Genomic DNA, 16448 nt, shown 5'->3' on the forward strand with positions numbered 1-16448 from the left:
ATGTGTAGATTTGTGCGGGAATTGATACTTGATGCCCATCCCATCGCGCAGACCTTTCCCTGCCCATGAGTCAATCAGTGACCGTTACTGAAATGTACATGTATGCAGTGGTTCTTGCAGCCGTGACTCTCATGTTGACGCCAAATTTTGGCTTGCTGTTTTAATAGAAGTGAACTTACTTTGGCAAGACCAAGAAAGGAATGGGAACTAGTAAAAGCCGCGTCTTTCATCCTGTTGCAGGTAGACGTAAGTTTTCCGAATATTCTCGCCTTTGCCGTTGATGGCTTTACCATTGAGAAAAATTAGACTCAACCACAATTGCAGTCATATTGGAAACATCCACCCGACAAGGTCTGTCTAACCGCTCCCAGCCTGCAGGATAAAGGGGATTATTACGCCCAGAGTGGTCGCGCCAGAACTGTGGACGTCACACGATTCAAAATTACGGGCAAACTGACTGAGCTCTTGTCCCAATACTACGAACTATACGACCAACCTGAAGCGGAAGTTCAAGCCATAAGGGCTCGGGCGAAGACTTATCCTTGGAACTAGGTCGTTACCACGGGCGTGGACTCTCCACTTTGATCTCTTTAGTCTCCCACCGCGTCCTAGGTGACTGATCCTGCGCATGTGAAATTGCACTCGTGGAATTGCTGGGTCCTTCTGCCACTTTTGATTTTCTTGCAAATGCAGCAGGAAGACATATTGAAAACGCCAGAGGCTAATGATTCAATGTCTCTGAGTTGAAAAATTACGTCTACTTAGGCGTGGATTATTGATGGTCTTTCAAAGTGCTCACTACCGTCTAATCAACAAAGACCATCAACAGCTGTCGGGCGCAAAGGCAATGCGCATGAGACACCGCTACTTGGACCCTGTGACCAACTACACGCCCACTAAAGCACAAAAAGCTTAACCGAGTTACCCGCCTGCTAATTAATGCCCACAGCGCCGTCTGAGCACAGTCACACAAGATGAGTCAGCGGGAGATAACGGGGACAGCTTGTTATCGTCATTGATAACTATGCGCTGCTGCACGCGGCACTCCTTCAACTCTTCTCACTCTGGGCTTATGCTCTTGGTGAGTTTGCTCTCAAGTACGACGTATCTTGATGTTTTGACTGATCAACCCATTCAGTCTGGTGTCTCTCATTCCTTTTTAGGACCTATTCATGCCATTCACCATGGCTGCCGTTAACCCGAGACAGCCTGTGTCGATATCGCAAGGCTCTGTCTCGCGGGATGACGCATCCGAGATACTCGGCAGCATCAGCATGGCTGCCTTTCTCTGCCTCTTGGTATACGCTGCCGATCACTCTGGACCTCGGAGGAATAAGCTCACATCTTCTAGATACCACAACTTGCCGCCAACTACAAGTTGAAGAGCGCAGACAGCTTATCTATGGCATTTCTGTTCATTTGGCTTCTGGGCGATGTTACCAACTTGTTAGGTAGGACACGCTCTTGAGCCCCGCCGACAGAGTTCGGGAAGAGTCTTCCGACATGTCTTCAATGTGCCTGTTCGGACTACTGACGGTGAATGATACAGGAGGTCTCGCAAACGGCATCGCACCGGCCAGCATAGCCGTGACAACGTACCTCTGCTTTTCGGACTCTACACTCATCTGCCAGTGCCTTTATTACAACTCCAAACGTCGCATTCGGAACCTTGTGCACCCAAACACTCCAAGATCGCAATCTCCAGAGCACCGACCCCTCCTAGAGCCTGCAGACTCTTCCGAGGATGTGAACTCTGTAGGCCATTATCAGGTTGCCTCCCCCAGATCGACTCAAGTTGTGGACAAGGACGAGGAAGACGCGATTGGCACGGTACGGACTCTGCACGACTGGCGCTTTAACGCGGCATGCCTTCTTATGGTCGCAATCCTGGGAGTCTCGGGGTGGTTTGTGCTTCGCCAGTTTGGGATTGTTGGCGGTGAGAAGCCTCCTGGAGCCGTACGCATTACAGACTTGCCAGGCATTTCCGAGTCGGTCGGTTCGGCATTAGGAGTTATTGGTGCCATCTGCTATCTGTGGTGTGTAGTAGACATCCTACGACATGTGCCCTCAACTGACAAATGCAGCGCCCGGATTCCACAAATCATCAAAAACTACAGGGGAAAGTCATGTGAAGGTCAGGTCGCCCGCCTACTTATGTCATTGCGGTATTCATTGAAACTTTCTAGGTCTCGCGCCGCTATTTCTGCTCCTGTCCATAACTGGGAATTTGACGTATGGAATGAGTGTCATTGCTTACAAGCAAGACAGAGAGTATCTGCTTACAAGCCTACCGTGGCTGATGGGCTCACTCGGGACGATTGTAGAAGATGGCATTATCCTGTTTCAAGTTCGACTGTACTCGCAGGTCCAACAGTCAGTAGAGTCGAACGACTCTTGATAGGGACTATCTGGAAATGCCTGTACAGGACAGTCACGATACCCTTTGTCATTTCCAATCGAGTTGGTTAATATTTCCCAACCCCACCCGCCCCCTCGTGAAGTGACATAGATCCATTTCAGTAGAATCACTCACACACCATTGTTATTATCCTTACCCTCCATCATGTTCAACTTGTTTGTGTTGTCAGGGCAGCATCAAGTTAAGGTGATGACATTGAACTTCTCCAAAAGGAGATTGACATCGTACTTGTTGCAAACATGATCTTCAGCAGCCACTCACACACAACTATCATTGGTATCGTGGTTGCACTACTGGAGAAGAGACTATTATCAAAAGCCTCCCGGCTCCTCATCTTCAGACATCTACTTCCGATACACCTTTGTTTACTAACTTTCTCATCACATAGAGTATCCGCAAGACCACTATTTTTGCAAGCATTTCTTACTGCTCAATGGCTTGAGGTCAGGAACGTATAGTCAACACTACAATCCGAACTTTTCAAAATGGATTAGATGTCCTCTTCTTTGCCAAACGAAAGTTGTGTACGCAAGGCTTGCAGATGTGACGGCCGCAACAGAGACCAGTGCAGGCCAGTTGAATTGCGAAGGTCGGAAGAAGAAAATGGTCGCCATGTATGAGAGCAGCTCAAACGCATTTTGCCAGGCTGCCTCCACAGTAGAAAACCTGCCACGGCTCTCGGCTTCGACTTCCTGCACTCTCATGTTAGAAATTCACGATGTTGGAAACTCCTCGTTGGTCGGGAATCTCTCACCTCCTGGACAATGATCTGGGTACAGAGATCGAAGCCGCGGAGACCAAGGCGGCTGATGATCACCCCGATTACGAGACTCGTTGCCGAGATTAGGGGATTGGGCATGAAGACCCAGAAAGCCACCAAACCCCCAATGAGCGGCAAAACCTGGCAGTTGCTCATCCAGAGACCAGCCCGTACTTGTCCAATTCGTCCCACAAGCCAGGGTGCGACCCAAGTCGCCATTACCTCAAAGATGACACTGATCGTTCTTGCTATACCGATATATGTTGTGTTGTAGCCCGATGCGACAAGGTACGTGACCATCTGACCTCCAAAGCTAAGCACCGTGAGGTACAATAGAGAACAGGCAAATGACGGTAGGAATACGCGATGACTGAAATAGAACTTGAAGTCGGATGCGGACCGTTTGACATGAATCAAGACATTTCTGCCAGGCTTCAACGATATCCTCGTAGGCGTCGATTGGATTTCGGAAACAGATGTCGCCATAGGCTTGGGTTCCTGCAAATCAGGGTCCTCGTTGTAAATCTTGGCGATGGCATAGTACTCTGCAACAACAGAAGCGATGTTCATGGAGAAGTTCACGATGATAGCTGCCTCTGTGGATACACCGTCAATAAGAGCGATGAATAGCGGCCCGAGCAGCTTGCAGAGCAGATCGATCCGGCGGATCTGCGCATTGAGGGTTGCCAGAGCCTCAGTGTCACCCTTGGCGAGAACGACAACCTATTTGGTGGTTAGATGGAATGGAGTCGTTTATTTGTGATCAAGCTTACCCAGTCCTTTTCGACCGAAACCATGTTTACGATGGAGTACAGCTTTTCAACACAAGCCATGATGGAGAGGAGCGCCAGCAAACCCGGGCGTCCATAACCACCAAGCGGTAGCCCAATAAAGAGGGCATAAAACAAGATGCATGAAACAGACACTGCAAGTCGTTGAAAGACTGTGCAACACAAATTAAAATCACTGTGGCTGATCATTGGTGTATTTGGGCTGAGACTCACCTATCGAAGCGCGAACAACTTTCAACCGGTCGTTATTATCAATGTACTGTCCGACCGTAGGAGCGAATACCAGGGCCGATAGACCTCTGGCGAGCGCATAGAGCGACATGGGCAGCAATGTCCCCGGGAAGATCGTCGCCAGATATAGCACCGCGCCGAACTCGAACATGCGAGAGTTCCAAGTCGAGAGGAAATGCGACAGGTAGAGCCAGCGTGCTATTCGGGGATCCACCCGGTGCATTTCGGAGACCGAGCCATGTCCTTGGCCTGTTCCGTTGCCGAGAAGCGGCGTTTGCTCGTCGGGCCGGATAGCCTCCTCATCGGCAAGAGACTGAGGGTGCGCCATAATTCGCGGGATAGTTACTCTGACGCGAGAAACAGATAAAAATGGATGGACTGGATGAATAGTCAACTTGGCAGGAAACAGAGATAGCTAGGCCGGGTGAGGCCTGGGCAGGACCGCATCAGATAATGTAGACATCTCGCCCTTGGCGTGGCGTGAGTTCAGATGAACGGTGAGTCGGAAATATCATCTACTAGCGAGGGAACAATGGGGATATAAACTTAGTAACCACATTCCTGAAGCTCTTCGTTGCAAGCAGCTCGGTACGGAGACGTCGAGGCGCCGGTCAGGGAGCTACGAACCCTTGTTGACAAGTCCATGGGCCCAAGCAACGGAGGCAGCTGAGGTTCCGTGTCCGTCCCTTCAGTTGCTCATTGTACACAATCCCATGCCACCGATTTGTACCGTCTCAAATCAGCAAAAAGTCCAGGACCAAGTAAAGAGTTATTCAACGCCTGCCCAGTTATAAATTTTTCGATTTTTCTTCTTCCACTCCTCCTCGTACATGAAAGTCCTCTGAAGACTGAAAGTGAGAACGGAGACACCATCCTGTCTCTTGAATCATGACCGTCCACTTTGAGACTAGTGCCTGATCTCCACGACGGCATGAATAGAGGAAAACCTTATGTCATCGGAGCTATGCTCGAGAAGCCTCCGCTTAGTCAGAGGATCAAATCTATGAAAAGCTGTGGCCTGGCCGCTGACGGAGCTGTATCTGCTCCGTGTGTTCAGCTTGCAGTCTTGCCCCAACAACAATGCCCGGGAAGCTTCGGCAAGAGTAACAGCTCCCATGGAGCGCTAATCAACGTCAAAATGCCGCCAAAGCGAGCATGCGACATATGCTATCGTAGGAAGGTAATATCTTTGAAGTTGCTACTGTGTCGCATCTCAGTGGAAGACGGCAGCCTGTTGCTGACCCATACGTGTGCCACAGATCCAATGTCTGATCCCTGCAGAGGGCTCACCATGCGACTGGTGCAGTCATCATGATTCCGACTGTACCTTTCATCGAGATGCGCCGCGGCGGAAGAAGAAACACAAGTCAGTGAATGATCACCATTTCACGTTTTACAAGATTCGCAGACTTTATTGAGCTGACCAGTGACGCCATTTTTCTTAGAGTGACATTGGGCGACGTGCAAGGCCTCAACGATCGCATACAGCAACTTGAGGATGCGTTAGCCCAGGCAAATGCGCAGCAACAAACTCAACACGACAGTGTCAGTCAACCAACTCCGGCAATATCCGTGTCCGAGGGAAGTTCCAACCCAGCATCCGTACAGAGTCCACCCCCAACAACCATTGGGAACTCAATCGCTTTCTCCGAACACTCCCTATCCCCTCTAGTCTTCTCCCAAACCCCCGGCAGTGCCAATGACACATCAGCAACAACAGATGGGTCCTGGCCTGGCAACTACATCGGCCCCAACTGGTTCTTCAGAGGCATTCACGCCTTTTCGGAGAACGGCCGCCGATGGATCTCGTCCAAGACTGGTCAAGCCATCGACTGGAGTAAACTTCGGATATTCACCACGGAGCTCTCGCCTTTCTCGAGTAAATATACATGGGCATCACCAGGTCTTTGTGAACTCCCAGACCAAGTCATTTGCCGAGAGCTTCTCTCATCGTATTTCAAGTCATCTTTTCGCCTTAGGTTTCCAATCATTGACGAGATCCTCTTCGAAGAAACGGTCAACGTGGCCTATCAGGATGCCGAAAATATCTCCTCTTCGCCGGTGACTCTGTCCGCTCGGGCCTGCGTTCTAGGATTTCTTAGTCTCACAGCCTTCTTACCCAATGTAGAGCCGAATTCTTTGGGGTTAGATGCGAACGAAAGCGCCACCAGGGCGACTTTCCTTCTCAATCATCTTCCCGGGTACATAAACTTGACCACGTTACAAACGATGCTGTTGCTGGTAAGTGGATTTGTGACATTTCCTCCCTGACGGTTGTCAAACCGGCAAGCTGACGCTTGGATAAAGCATGTGCAACGTCTCCTCTGTGGTCATTGGCGAGAAGCCGAGTCAATTCTTCCAATCGCTTGCCGTATGGTATGTGCACTCGGTGGACATCTTTACCAGGCATCAAAGTCTCTCGCCACAAATATTTCTCTGTCTGAGAGAAGAAGCCGTCACATCCGAAACCTATTCTGGATGTGCTACTCGTCAGACAAAGACTTGTCCCTACGGACAGGACAGCCCCCTCTTCTCAGCGACATCTACTGCGACCTCACCATCCCAGACGACTATCTGAGCTCTTATACGCACTTACGCGGTCTGGACGAGTACCATCCTTCTCCAGATGAGTCGATAACTATGGATCTCACACCACATTTCTGGGGAGACGCTCAGCTAGGGTATCTAAAGGAGAAAGTATACCGCCTCCTCTACTCGGTCCAGGCCCTCAAAGACAAAGAAAACCAACTCCTCATACACATCCGTCAGCTCGATGACGAAATCGAATGCTGGCGGTTGTCTGTCCCGGTGGATTTCCGCCCAGCTCTGTCGGTTTCATCCAATACTCTTCTACTCACGCCTGAAACAAAAAAGCCGCATCTCCAGAAATACGTCCACCTGTTATTAGAATATTGGTATTTGATGATCTATGTTCATACCACGGTCAGACGATACGACGCACATACGATAATAGGCGATGGGAGTCAAAATCTTCATAGGGTAATTCACTCGAGCTATGATTTGTCAATGGAAGCTGGCCGATCAACACTTCGATGCTTGCGGGTGTTTATGAATACCTCCTCAAGCGATGGCTTCTGGTGAGTCATCCTATTCTATCTGGCTTCTTGGCATACCTGGTGCAAGGATCGAATATTGTCCTTAAATCTAGGCGCTAATCTCTTTAGTAGGCTTCTGATGTTTTACGCGACCAATGCAGCAATTTCGCTGTTTCTCAACATGATTATACATCCGGAAGATTCAGATGGCCAACTTGACCTCGAGCTTCTCATCTCGGCCGCCAACGCGATCCGCACCGCCATTCCAAGCGCGTCAACGCATGATGAAAGTACACGCATCCAACGGACGTCCGATTTCATCATGTGGCTTACGTGGCTTGGATCTTGTGCTATTACCAAGTCAAAGGAAGAGGGCTTACAGCACCAGTTGTAGATTATCATGGACTTTTTTATGATTACCCACAAATATTAGGTTCTTGGTAAAACAACTAGCAAGGAGTCTTGTCCAGGCACTTCACATTGAAGGATATTTTAAGCAATATAAAAGGCACCAAGATGTTGATTCGAGTTCAAAGAATTACAGAAATTTGTCAACAGAAAATGACAAGCGGCTTTTCCGCTTACAAGGCGGTCAAGTTGGTCGAAGGTGGGTTCTGAGGACGCACGAGGTCAAAGCTCTTGACTCAACAGGGGTTGCAATCCGAATACTTAACGAATATTGAAGTGTATCTCCAGATTAAAGGATACTTATTTCCCGAAACTCTCGCTATTACTGGCTAAAAGTTGTCCAACTGACCTCTGGATTAGTACATTAAGGATATTAAGGTTCAGCTGGGTTCCCCACCCACTTTCCGGAAGGCGACTAGTGGTCCCGGAATATTTCCTCTGAGCGTCTGTCTACTGATCGATTCGAAACTTGAAGATCCCTTCCGGAGACCAATACCCGAGCTTCTATAGTTTGAGCATTTGTTATGGCTTGCCTCTCTCTAGGGGCAGATGGTGTCTTTATGTCCTCCGGCTCCCGGCCCCACCGGAAGAGATGGGGGACGGAGGACAATCACGAATCTTAGATCGCCAGGCCGTAACTACTTGAATAGTGAAAGAGCCGGAATTTACCTTGTGATTGTTCTCATTTCGTGTTGCAATTTTCTTGAATTTCGCCTCTGCGAGTCGTCATCATGGTTCAACTTTCATCCGTCGCCCTCCTGCTCAGCTTCATAGCGAGCCACCTCGTCTCGATTCAAGCTCAGTCTCTGCCCAAACAACTCGCCGTAGTCCGTCGCCGCTCCGGTCTCACACATAAAGAGTACTTGTACTACCATACGCTGGTTCACGGCCAAAAGTCCTGGAACGCGCCGCGAGACGACGCCTTCCCCGCGGCCTATGTGCAAAGCCACGTCTTTGACGGAGTCTTTGGTTCGAATAACACCGTGGGGAACCAAGTCTACGTCGGACGCGATGACATTGCAGAGCTTTACAGCAGCTCCCCGACGTCTTTCACCGGCCCGCCGCCCACGAATTATACTCCGACGGTGATCGGCCCTGATGGGGCCAACTTCAATGACTTTCCAGTTGCCATGTCAATGATTGCGACGGAGAGTTTCTTGGCCAACTTGCCCATGGGCCCCCCCAAGCCTCCGGCGAAGCTCGGCAATGAGCCTCCGGTCGCCTTCTTTTGGGCGATGGCTAGAAAGGACGCTACTTCGAACGAGACATTTGCGAGAAATCTGGCCGAGGCGCTCATCAAGCCTATGCCTGCTGGGATGGTCATCAACGCCAGCATACACGTACCGATCCCGGGCGCCGATGTCAGGCCCTACTTTGGTGGCGAGAGCATGCCAATCCTTAACACTGTCATCAAATTGTGGCTTAGTGATGGTGACCAGGCCATCACACAGCTTCGGGCTTCGCAGACCAAATTGGATAATGCGGCGCTCCATTTGGACGAGAATCTATCTTACATGCTTTTGACCAAACAGGTAACGATCTGGGATACGAGAGCTGGCATCAACGTAAGTTTATTTGAAGTCTTCCAAATACGCTGATCTAACGCACGAGCAGTTTGACATCCCGCGCCTCGAAGCCGTGTTGAAGGCTGAGAACTATTGATCACAAAACTTGCATACTGATGCAGTGCGAGCCACAACATTGTGGGCCTCCGTAGAGTCCTTGTGTTCCTAAACATCAATAAAATTGGGGTTCTGCCTCCAGTCTTTTACCGGAGATCACTTCTGAGCATTTTTGATTACGTATTTGAAAGAAGTTCTTGAAGCCCATGACCTGAACGTATTGTGTACAATTACGATTAAACCTCGATTTCAGAGCTTTCCGTCGTTTGACACAACCTTTGTAAAGCTCCATTGTAACCTTGAAGAAGTTTACAAAAGGTCAAATCCTTCAGAATGTCTTGCCAAGAGTTGTACAAAGCCGGTTAGTTCATAATGAGCTGTAGTCAGCATCGTCATTGCCAAGGCTGTAGGCGCCGAGAGGCCAAGGCGCAGCCCAAATCTATCTCCACTGGAAAGTACACCGCCCCTGTGAACATCAGAATACCAGGCTCTCCCACGTCATACGGAGTGGCGCAACATGCAATTTTCTTAACGATTGGCAGCCCACTGCTTTCTTGGTTGCAAGAGGAGAATTTCAGGGAGATCGTCCCACGAGAATTGTGGCATTGTAAAGCTTGTAGAGCCAAGACGGAAGCCCCAACCGCTCCGCACCACATATTTGAAGCATTTGTTTTTCCGCCTCAGAGGGACCCATTGATGTTCGCATGGCCCCCTACCACGTCGTCGGACGATCCTCTATAACCTTCCAAAGTCCCTGAACAAGTTCAAGAGTAAAATCTCAGTTTTGGCACGTAGAGACTATTTATTCTTTAATCGACGAAATTGGTCTGTGAAGACCAACCAGCGCTCTCTCGTTCCGCCTTCGTCATTGATCTAGTTACTAGCTTCACTCTACGACAACATGATCGGGGACAAGACCGAAAAAGATGCATCATTCAAAACGGCAAACTCTTCTTTCACAGGAGGAGACCTTGTAACCGATAGCCCTCCTTCTTATTCCGAGGGAACCTCAACCAAAGGCGACGGCCTTATCCCCGCCGGGACTCTCCTCCTCGCCGGAACAACCATCTATACCACGGAATCAGCTTCATCACCACCATTGTACGAGCTCACCTATCCCATCGGACACCTACGGGAATCCAACACGTCAGTTTCGTTCTACCGCTATGAGATGAACGTCCGGGACTCTTCCTCCGGCACGTCCGGTCCGCAGGTATCATCTCGAAAGAAGCACATCTTCGACCTGAAGCGGGACCCAACAGTCACCGATCCACCGTTTCCCTACCATTTGCATTCGTTCTCGCGCGGGAATGTGGGCCACGTGGGCATAAAGACACATCGGCGACTGGGCTCGTCGGGATATCGCGCCTGGCGGGCGACAAGACCGAGAGAAGGGGCCGATCTCGAAGCCAAGGAGATGCTCTTCGTCATCAAGACACGGAGCAGTGGACGGCATGAATGGCGCGATGGGAATGACAAGACGGTCCTTGCGCATGAGACGAGCGAAGAGGGAATTCACAAGCTGCAGATTGTTGTGCCGCTGAGCCGGGATTTCAGAGATGGACTTGTCGCAACGTGGTGTTTGCGGCTTTGGTGGGAGGTGGCCGTGTCCAAGGCCGAGCCCCTGAGCTGGGGCGAAGGTAAGTCGTTTGATACTCACTCTTTGCACGGGCGCCATGTATGCTAATCTAGATTCCTCACTCATAGTCAAGCGCGTGCTGCAATATCATACTAAGGAATTCCCTATCGGCACGGGCTTCGGTATTGTTATTTGAATTACGTGTCTCAAGGGCCTGGGTAGACGGTATCGCGATGATGATGCTACTTTATGCCCATCCCGTTGATCGGAACCATCATCGCAAGCTTATTTCGTGCTCATCCCCCCCGTAAACGGTGACGGGAAAACGCAAGGCAACTGCGGCTAGACAAGTGTAGGGGGAGAATGGGTCCCTGAGGGTACTCTCATGGGGGATCGCTAGCAATTAGGACCGTGATCAATATGGTGCTTGCATGCATGCATGTTGTTGCAATCACAGGGTTCCTTCTGTAGTAGTTGATTGGATCAGCTGGCGGGTTTGCATTGCCCTTAATCAGGAGCATTGTCGACGTTATAACAACGATTCTAGTAACCGTACATTAGTTGCAGTTCCCAATGTAGCTCCGGTCCTGAAGTGCCTCTGCTGATCTTCACGGACCAAGTCGAGGGCCGTAGTCCGAGTTGTTCAAATGGAAATTCGTCTGAAATAATAAGAAGTCATTGGGGATGTTGAGTCTCGTTCTGATATTCATTGAATCAAAGTCTTGGCTAAGAAAAGAATGAGCTAAAAGCCACTGACAAGGGTTGAACATGTTCATCGTCCCTAGTTGTGATCTGTGAGGGTAATGTAAGAGTACCTCACGTCTAAAATGGAATGCAAACTCAAGCAAGTAAGTTTATTGGCTTTATGATGTGTCATGTCATAATTGAATTGCTGGTTTTCAAATATTTAAAACTGCCATCTCCGCGCTACGTACAGCAGGGCACGTGTCGCATACCGAGTTCATAGTTTGGGTGATCCCGTCAACTTGTGACTTCCGCTGGTCTCTCCGGATCCCCCACATTCCCGAAGGCTTCATTTAACTCTAACCCCGCCATCGCCATCCCCACACCTTGAAAGCCATCACACATCACCGCGACATATCCGCGAACTTTGATGTCCATTGAGCTACGTTCAGTGTGCAACATGGACGGCTGTCCCCATAATTTGAATCTGGCTTTCACAGACCTCGCGACGCCGTACTGGTGTATCTGCTAGCTCCTAACTACACCGAGCTGGAGGGACGCTGCTCGGCGACATCCGACCGTCTCATCCCTATCATCAATGTACTTCCTCAGTGCTTCCTATCGCAACATGTAGCGAGAGATAGGCTCGCGTGCCCTCTTGCCCTGAAAGGGTAGCTCATCCCCGGGGAACAAGCAGCCACAATATCGACGGCCTTCTTATCGCAGGGACTCTTGGCTGTCTTTTGCGATTCCGAGTTCAGGAAACCAATAACCCACGTTGAGCAGGCTCGGAGCTACCGGTAGCTGGCCCAGCCTCATTCGCCGCAATCGCAGCTGAACCGGTTCTGGGTATCTCGCCAGGCGGAGCGAAGGTCAGCGCAAAAGGATCGACCTTCCGTCTTCGGCCTAAACGTGGCCCCAACGTTATCAGAGAGACTTCCTAAACGCGGCGCGGGATTGGACAGTGACTGGATTAACGTTATTTGTTGCTCTCGGAACCCCACAGCCCAGGCCAGAGGGCCTTGTCCATCCCCAAGCCGGTGGGGGGTGAAGCGATGGGGAAGAAAAATCTCTGGGAATCTTTGCGTTCCTTTTGCAGATGACCAGCGACGCGACGAGACACATGCTGCTTGAAGCTTGGATGGAAGCAGAAGGATGGACGAACTCTCGGAATCAAGGGGGACAGGGCCAAGCCGGCCTGGCACAACATGACGGTGACTATCCGTATGCCACGGGTGGATTGCCACCCTGGACCGCGCGTCGTGTTACCGAGGGAGTGTCTCGCTCTGCAGGCTCTTTGGAGTGCATCGATTGGACTCCATGATGAGCGTCTGGTTGCTCCGCAGATGTTCATCAGGGTGTTGCCTTCACACCGAGCTGGCTGAGGCTCCTTACCATGCGGAACCCATGTAACTTGACCTAATGAGGGAACGGGTGCGGACCGACACTTGATGAACTCTGTCATCCATCCCATTTGCCAGGCTCGGCAGCATCCGTCCACAAGGTAGACGTGCCGTCCCTCGGTCACCCTTTGAGGACAGTCCAGCAAGCTGAAGAGAGACCGTGATGCTTCACTGACCGCACATTGGCCGCGAGTCGCATGGCATCGTCCGGAGGAACGACACCATCGACAGGAACCCCGGCTCAGGCCCCCCAGACCCGTCCGGCCAACGTCGCGTCTCCTGAAGAGGCAAAGAGACCGCTGATAAGCCAATCATCCAAACCACCACCACAACGTGTATCTCACCCCTCATCTGCCCGCGTCTCTTGGCAAATGCTACTTCATCACCAAAGAAGCTGTGCTTCCCTGCATCAACCACTCTGCCAATGCCTTGGCATGCGGCCAGAAGAACCTCCAACGGGGGGGCTCTCTGGGCTCTTGACTCTCGTCGTGTCTACCCAGCCACTCAGCTGTCAGAGAGATGCTCTCCGAGAGGCAGGCCCCGTCGAAGCTGTCGCGCTGCGTTGCCCGTGCCACCGTCGTCACAATCGCCTGTGGTTCCTTTTTGTCCACACTTCAATTGCTGCCCGCAAGCTCTGGGCAGAAGCAAAAATTTGCATATATTGGCGAGGGTAGCTGCAGAAACTCGAGATGATGCGTCTTGTGATCGCCAGCAGAAGAAAGCCCTTGATCCTGTCCCCTCCGAGTACTGTGCGTGGCGCATCCTCAACAGCGGCATCGTGAAGGCTTAATTGACTTCCCGCGCAACCTTGACATCAGACCCAGCTTCGCAATCCCATTCGTGGTTTTGACTTTTTCCATCTCAAGCTCTTCCTTTCGCTCCCGCCTCCCGAACGTCGCAATCTTCTCACTATGCGCCAGTCTCTCCCGACTCTGGCTCTGGCCTTGGCTGGCGCCGTGTTTGCGGTTCCTGAGAAGGAGGACGGCGACCACCTTTACTCGTCCCGCCTCTCCAAGCGTGGCATCGACGCCGATGGCAACTACAACATCTCCTTTTTCCACGTCAACGATGTGCACGCCCATCTCGACGAGTTCTCCTCCTCGGGCACCGACTGCACTCGTCCCGAGCGCGGCTGCTATGGCGGCTACGCCCGCATCAAGCACACTGTCGACGAGCTGCGACCCCAGTACAACGACTCTCTCTGGCTCAACGTCGGCGACGAGTTCCAGGGCACGCTCTTCTACTCCTTCTACAAGGGCGAGAAGATCGCCGAGACCATCAACCAGCTCGGCTTCGACGCCATGACCCTCGGCAACCACGAGTTCGATGGCGGCGACGACCAGCTCGGTGACTTCTTGTTGAACCTCACCTTCCCCATCATCTCGGCCAACATTGTCTCCGACAACGAGAAGCTCAACAAAACCATCAAGCCCTACCACATCTTTGAGGACCAGGGGCTCGCCGTCATCGGCGTCACCACCACCACCACCCCGGGCATCTCCTCCCCCGGCGACGGCACAAAGTTCCTCGACGTCGTGAGCACCGTCCAGTCCACCATCGACCACATCAAGTCCACCACCAACATCACCCGCATCGCTGCCATCACTCACATCGGCTATGAGGAGGACCAAAAGCTCGCCGAGCAGACCACCGGCCTCTACCTCATCATGGGTGGCCATTCACACACCCTCCTCGGCCCCATGAAGGACGCCGAGGGCCCCTATCCGACCGTAAAGCAGAACAAGGACGGTGACGACGTCTTTATCGTCACCGCCTACCGCTGGGGCGAGTACGTCGGCTACATCGATGTCACCTACGACGTCGAGGGCAAGATCCTCGCCTACCACGGCGGCCCCATCCACCTCACAAACACCACCGAGCAGGACCCCGCCCTCCAGGCCCAGATCGAGTCGTGGCGCGGCCCCTTTGAGGCCTTTGCCGCCGAGGTCGTCGGCGTCTCCAACGTTGAGCTCGACCAGACACTCTGCCAGAAGCAGGAGTGCATCCTCGGCAACGTCATGGCCGACGCAATGTACGAGTACCGCCTCAACTCCTCCGCCGGTAGCCCGCCCGACTTTGCCCTCATCAACGCCGGCGGCATTCGCGCCACCATTGACGAGGGTAACATCACCCGCGGCGAGGTCCTGACCTCGTTCCCCTTTGGCAACTCCATCGTCGAGATCACCTACAAGGGCTCCGACCTGCGCAAGATCCTCGAGGGCGCCGTGACAAAGGTCAACCAGTTTAACAAAGAGGTCATTACCTCCTTCTTCCAGGTCTCCAAGAACATCGTCATCGAGTACAACCCGTCCGGTAACAACGGCTCCAAGCTCATGTCCGTCGAGGTCGGCGGTGGGGCGCTCGACGACGCAAAGGACTACAAAGTCGTCACGCTCGACTTCTTGGCCGGCGGCGGCGACAATATCTTTGTCGCTACCTCTGACTTTGTGGCCCTGGATACCCAGGACGAGGTTCTTGTTCAGTACGTCGAGGCCAAGAGCCCCATTGACGCCAAGATTGAGGGCCGTATTGTCGCGACCAACGGTACCGCTTCCACCCCTTCAGGCACTGCCACCGGTACCGGCGCCGCTCCCACTTCTACTTCTGGCGAGAGCGGTGCTAGCATGATCTCGGTCAGCATGGGTGCCATGGGTCTTTGCATGTTGACCCTGCTGGCGATGTGAGGATGGAGTTGGGTAAATGTGTAATGTTGTAATGAAGCGGATGACGTAGATGTATGAGTAAAAATAATCAAAAGTACTCCGCCTACTGATATTTGAAATGGACTTTTAGTCCGAATTGATGATAGTTTGAATGATGCCAGGTACTCGTACGCTTTTCTTCTTCTCCGTCGCCCAGAATCTAGATGATAAAGGTGCTCAATTGGTAAAGTCATCATTTCCTTTTGCTGCTGTTCTTTGTTCCTGGATAGTGAACCTCTTAAAAACCTAATTGCAAGACTGGCTGGCATCTGCACCTTGACCTTGGTGTAGTGACCTTCTCGTGCGCAAATATCTCCCAGGGCGGAGGCTCTTCGTCATCGCTGCAAAAGCTACCCTTTCTCATCAGCGAATGGCATTTCTTGGAAAGAGTCACATTTCAAAGCTATCGACTCATGGGCGCTTTCCAAATGGACGATCGCCGCCATTATAAAGGGGGTACAACCCTACTATAGAAACTCCAAAGTAAAGAAATGTAGGGTGCAACAAGTTAGGTAATTGCCTTGACCAATAGGATCAGTTGCGTTGGAGGTGGATAACCTCAAGTTATTTTCGCGGATAGGTGATGCGACTATAGGGATCAAAGTCATCTTAGAAGAGGGATATCTGACGTAGCTAGGGGTCCTTTGGGGCTCTGCAGTGAAGATACTGAGCAAGGAGGAAAATTAGATGATGCCACGGGTTGAGTAGGGGCGATGTTTACCAAAGATGACCAAGTCCGCCCGAGACTGATAGCTATTTCTGTAGGACCGTCGGCATTCGAAATTCTGAGTAT

General features: G+C 51.5%; 7 protein-coding genes across 7 annotated transcripts; 6 read left to right on the forward strand and 1 right to left on the reverse strand.

Moving 5' to 3' along the window:
- Positions 1–200: 200 nt before the first annotated feature.
- Positions 201–383, forward strand: CORC01_00847 (uncharacterized protein; the record flags this gene model as incomplete). The annotated part of the gene is made up of 2 exons (XM_022612503.1): positions 201–246; positions 325–383. 2 exons carry the CDS (start codon positions 201–203, stop codon positions 381–383), a joined length of 105 nt encoding a protein of 34 aa, XP_022481120.1.
- Positions 384–1184: 801 nt separating this feature from the next.
- Positions 1185–2398, forward strand: CORC01_00848 (uncharacterized protein; the record flags this gene model as incomplete). The annotated part of the gene is made up of 5 exons (XM_022612504.1): positions 1185–1298; positions 1352–1451; positions 1550–2036; positions 2085–2134; positions 2187–2398. The coding sequence occupies 5 exons, from the start codon at positions 1185–1187 to the stop codon at positions 2396–2398; spliced, it is 963 nt and encodes a 320-aa protein (XP_022481121.1).
- Positions 2399–2883: 485 nt separating this feature from the next.
- CORC01_00849 (iron transporter) lies at positions 2884–4529 on the reverse strand (the record flags this gene model as incomplete). The annotated part of the gene is made up of 4 exons (XM_022612505.1): positions 2884–3111; positions 3174–3902; positions 3953–4104; positions 4184–4529. 4 exons carry the CDS (start codon positions 4527–4529, stop codon positions 2884–2886), a joined length of 1455 nt encoding a protein of 484 aa, XP_022481122.1.
- Positions 4530–5339: 810 nt separating this feature from the next.
- CORC01_00850 (fungal specific transcription factor domain-containing protein) lies at positions 5340–7651 on the forward strand (the record flags this gene model as incomplete). The annotated part of the gene is made up of 5 exons (XM_022612506.1): positions 5340–5381; positions 5461–5567; positions 5647–6104; positions 6720–6999; positions 7390–7651. The coding sequence occupies 5 exons, from the start codon at positions 5340–5342 to the stop codon at positions 7649–7651; spliced, it is 1149 nt and encodes a 382-aa protein (XP_022481123.1).
- A 745-nt stretch (positions 7652–8396) lies between these two features.
- Positions 8397–9327, forward strand: CORC01_00851 (uncharacterized protein; the record flags this gene model as incomplete). Its single annotated transcript, XM_022612507.1, has 2 exons — positions 8397–9230; positions 9280–9327. 2 exons carry the CDS (start codon positions 8397–8399, stop codon positions 9325–9327), a joined length of 882 nt encoding a protein of 293 aa, XP_022481124.1.
- Positions 9328–10188: 861 nt separating this feature from the next.
- On the forward strand, positions 10189–11062 carry CORC01_00852 (uncharacterized protein; the record flags this gene model as incomplete). Its single annotated transcript, XM_022612508.1, has 2 exons — positions 10189–10927; positions 10995–11062. The coding sequence occupies 2 exons, from the start codon at positions 10189–10191 to the stop codon at positions 11060–11062; spliced, it is 807 nt and encodes a 268-aa protein (XP_022481125.1).
- A 2802-nt stretch (positions 11063–13864) lies between these two features.
- On the forward strand, positions 13865–15637 carry CORC01_00853 (5'-nucleotidase domain-containing protein; the record flags this gene model as incomplete). Its single annotated transcript, XM_022612509.1, has 1 exon — positions 13865–15637. The coding sequence occupies one exon, from the start codon at positions 13865–13867 to the stop codon at positions 15635–15637; it is 1773 nt and encodes a 590-aa protein (XP_022481126.1).
- Between the last annotated feature and the right edge of the window lie 811 nt (positions 15638–16448).

Source organism: Colletotrichum orchidophilum, assembly GCF_001831195.1.
Source record: "Colletotrichum orchidophilum strain IMI 309357 chromosome Unknown Scaffold_4.1, whole genome shotgun sequence".
Lineage (NCBI taxonomy): Eukaryota > Fungi > Ascomycota > Sordariomycetes > Glomerellales > Glomerellaceae > Colletotrichum > Colletotrichum orchidophilum.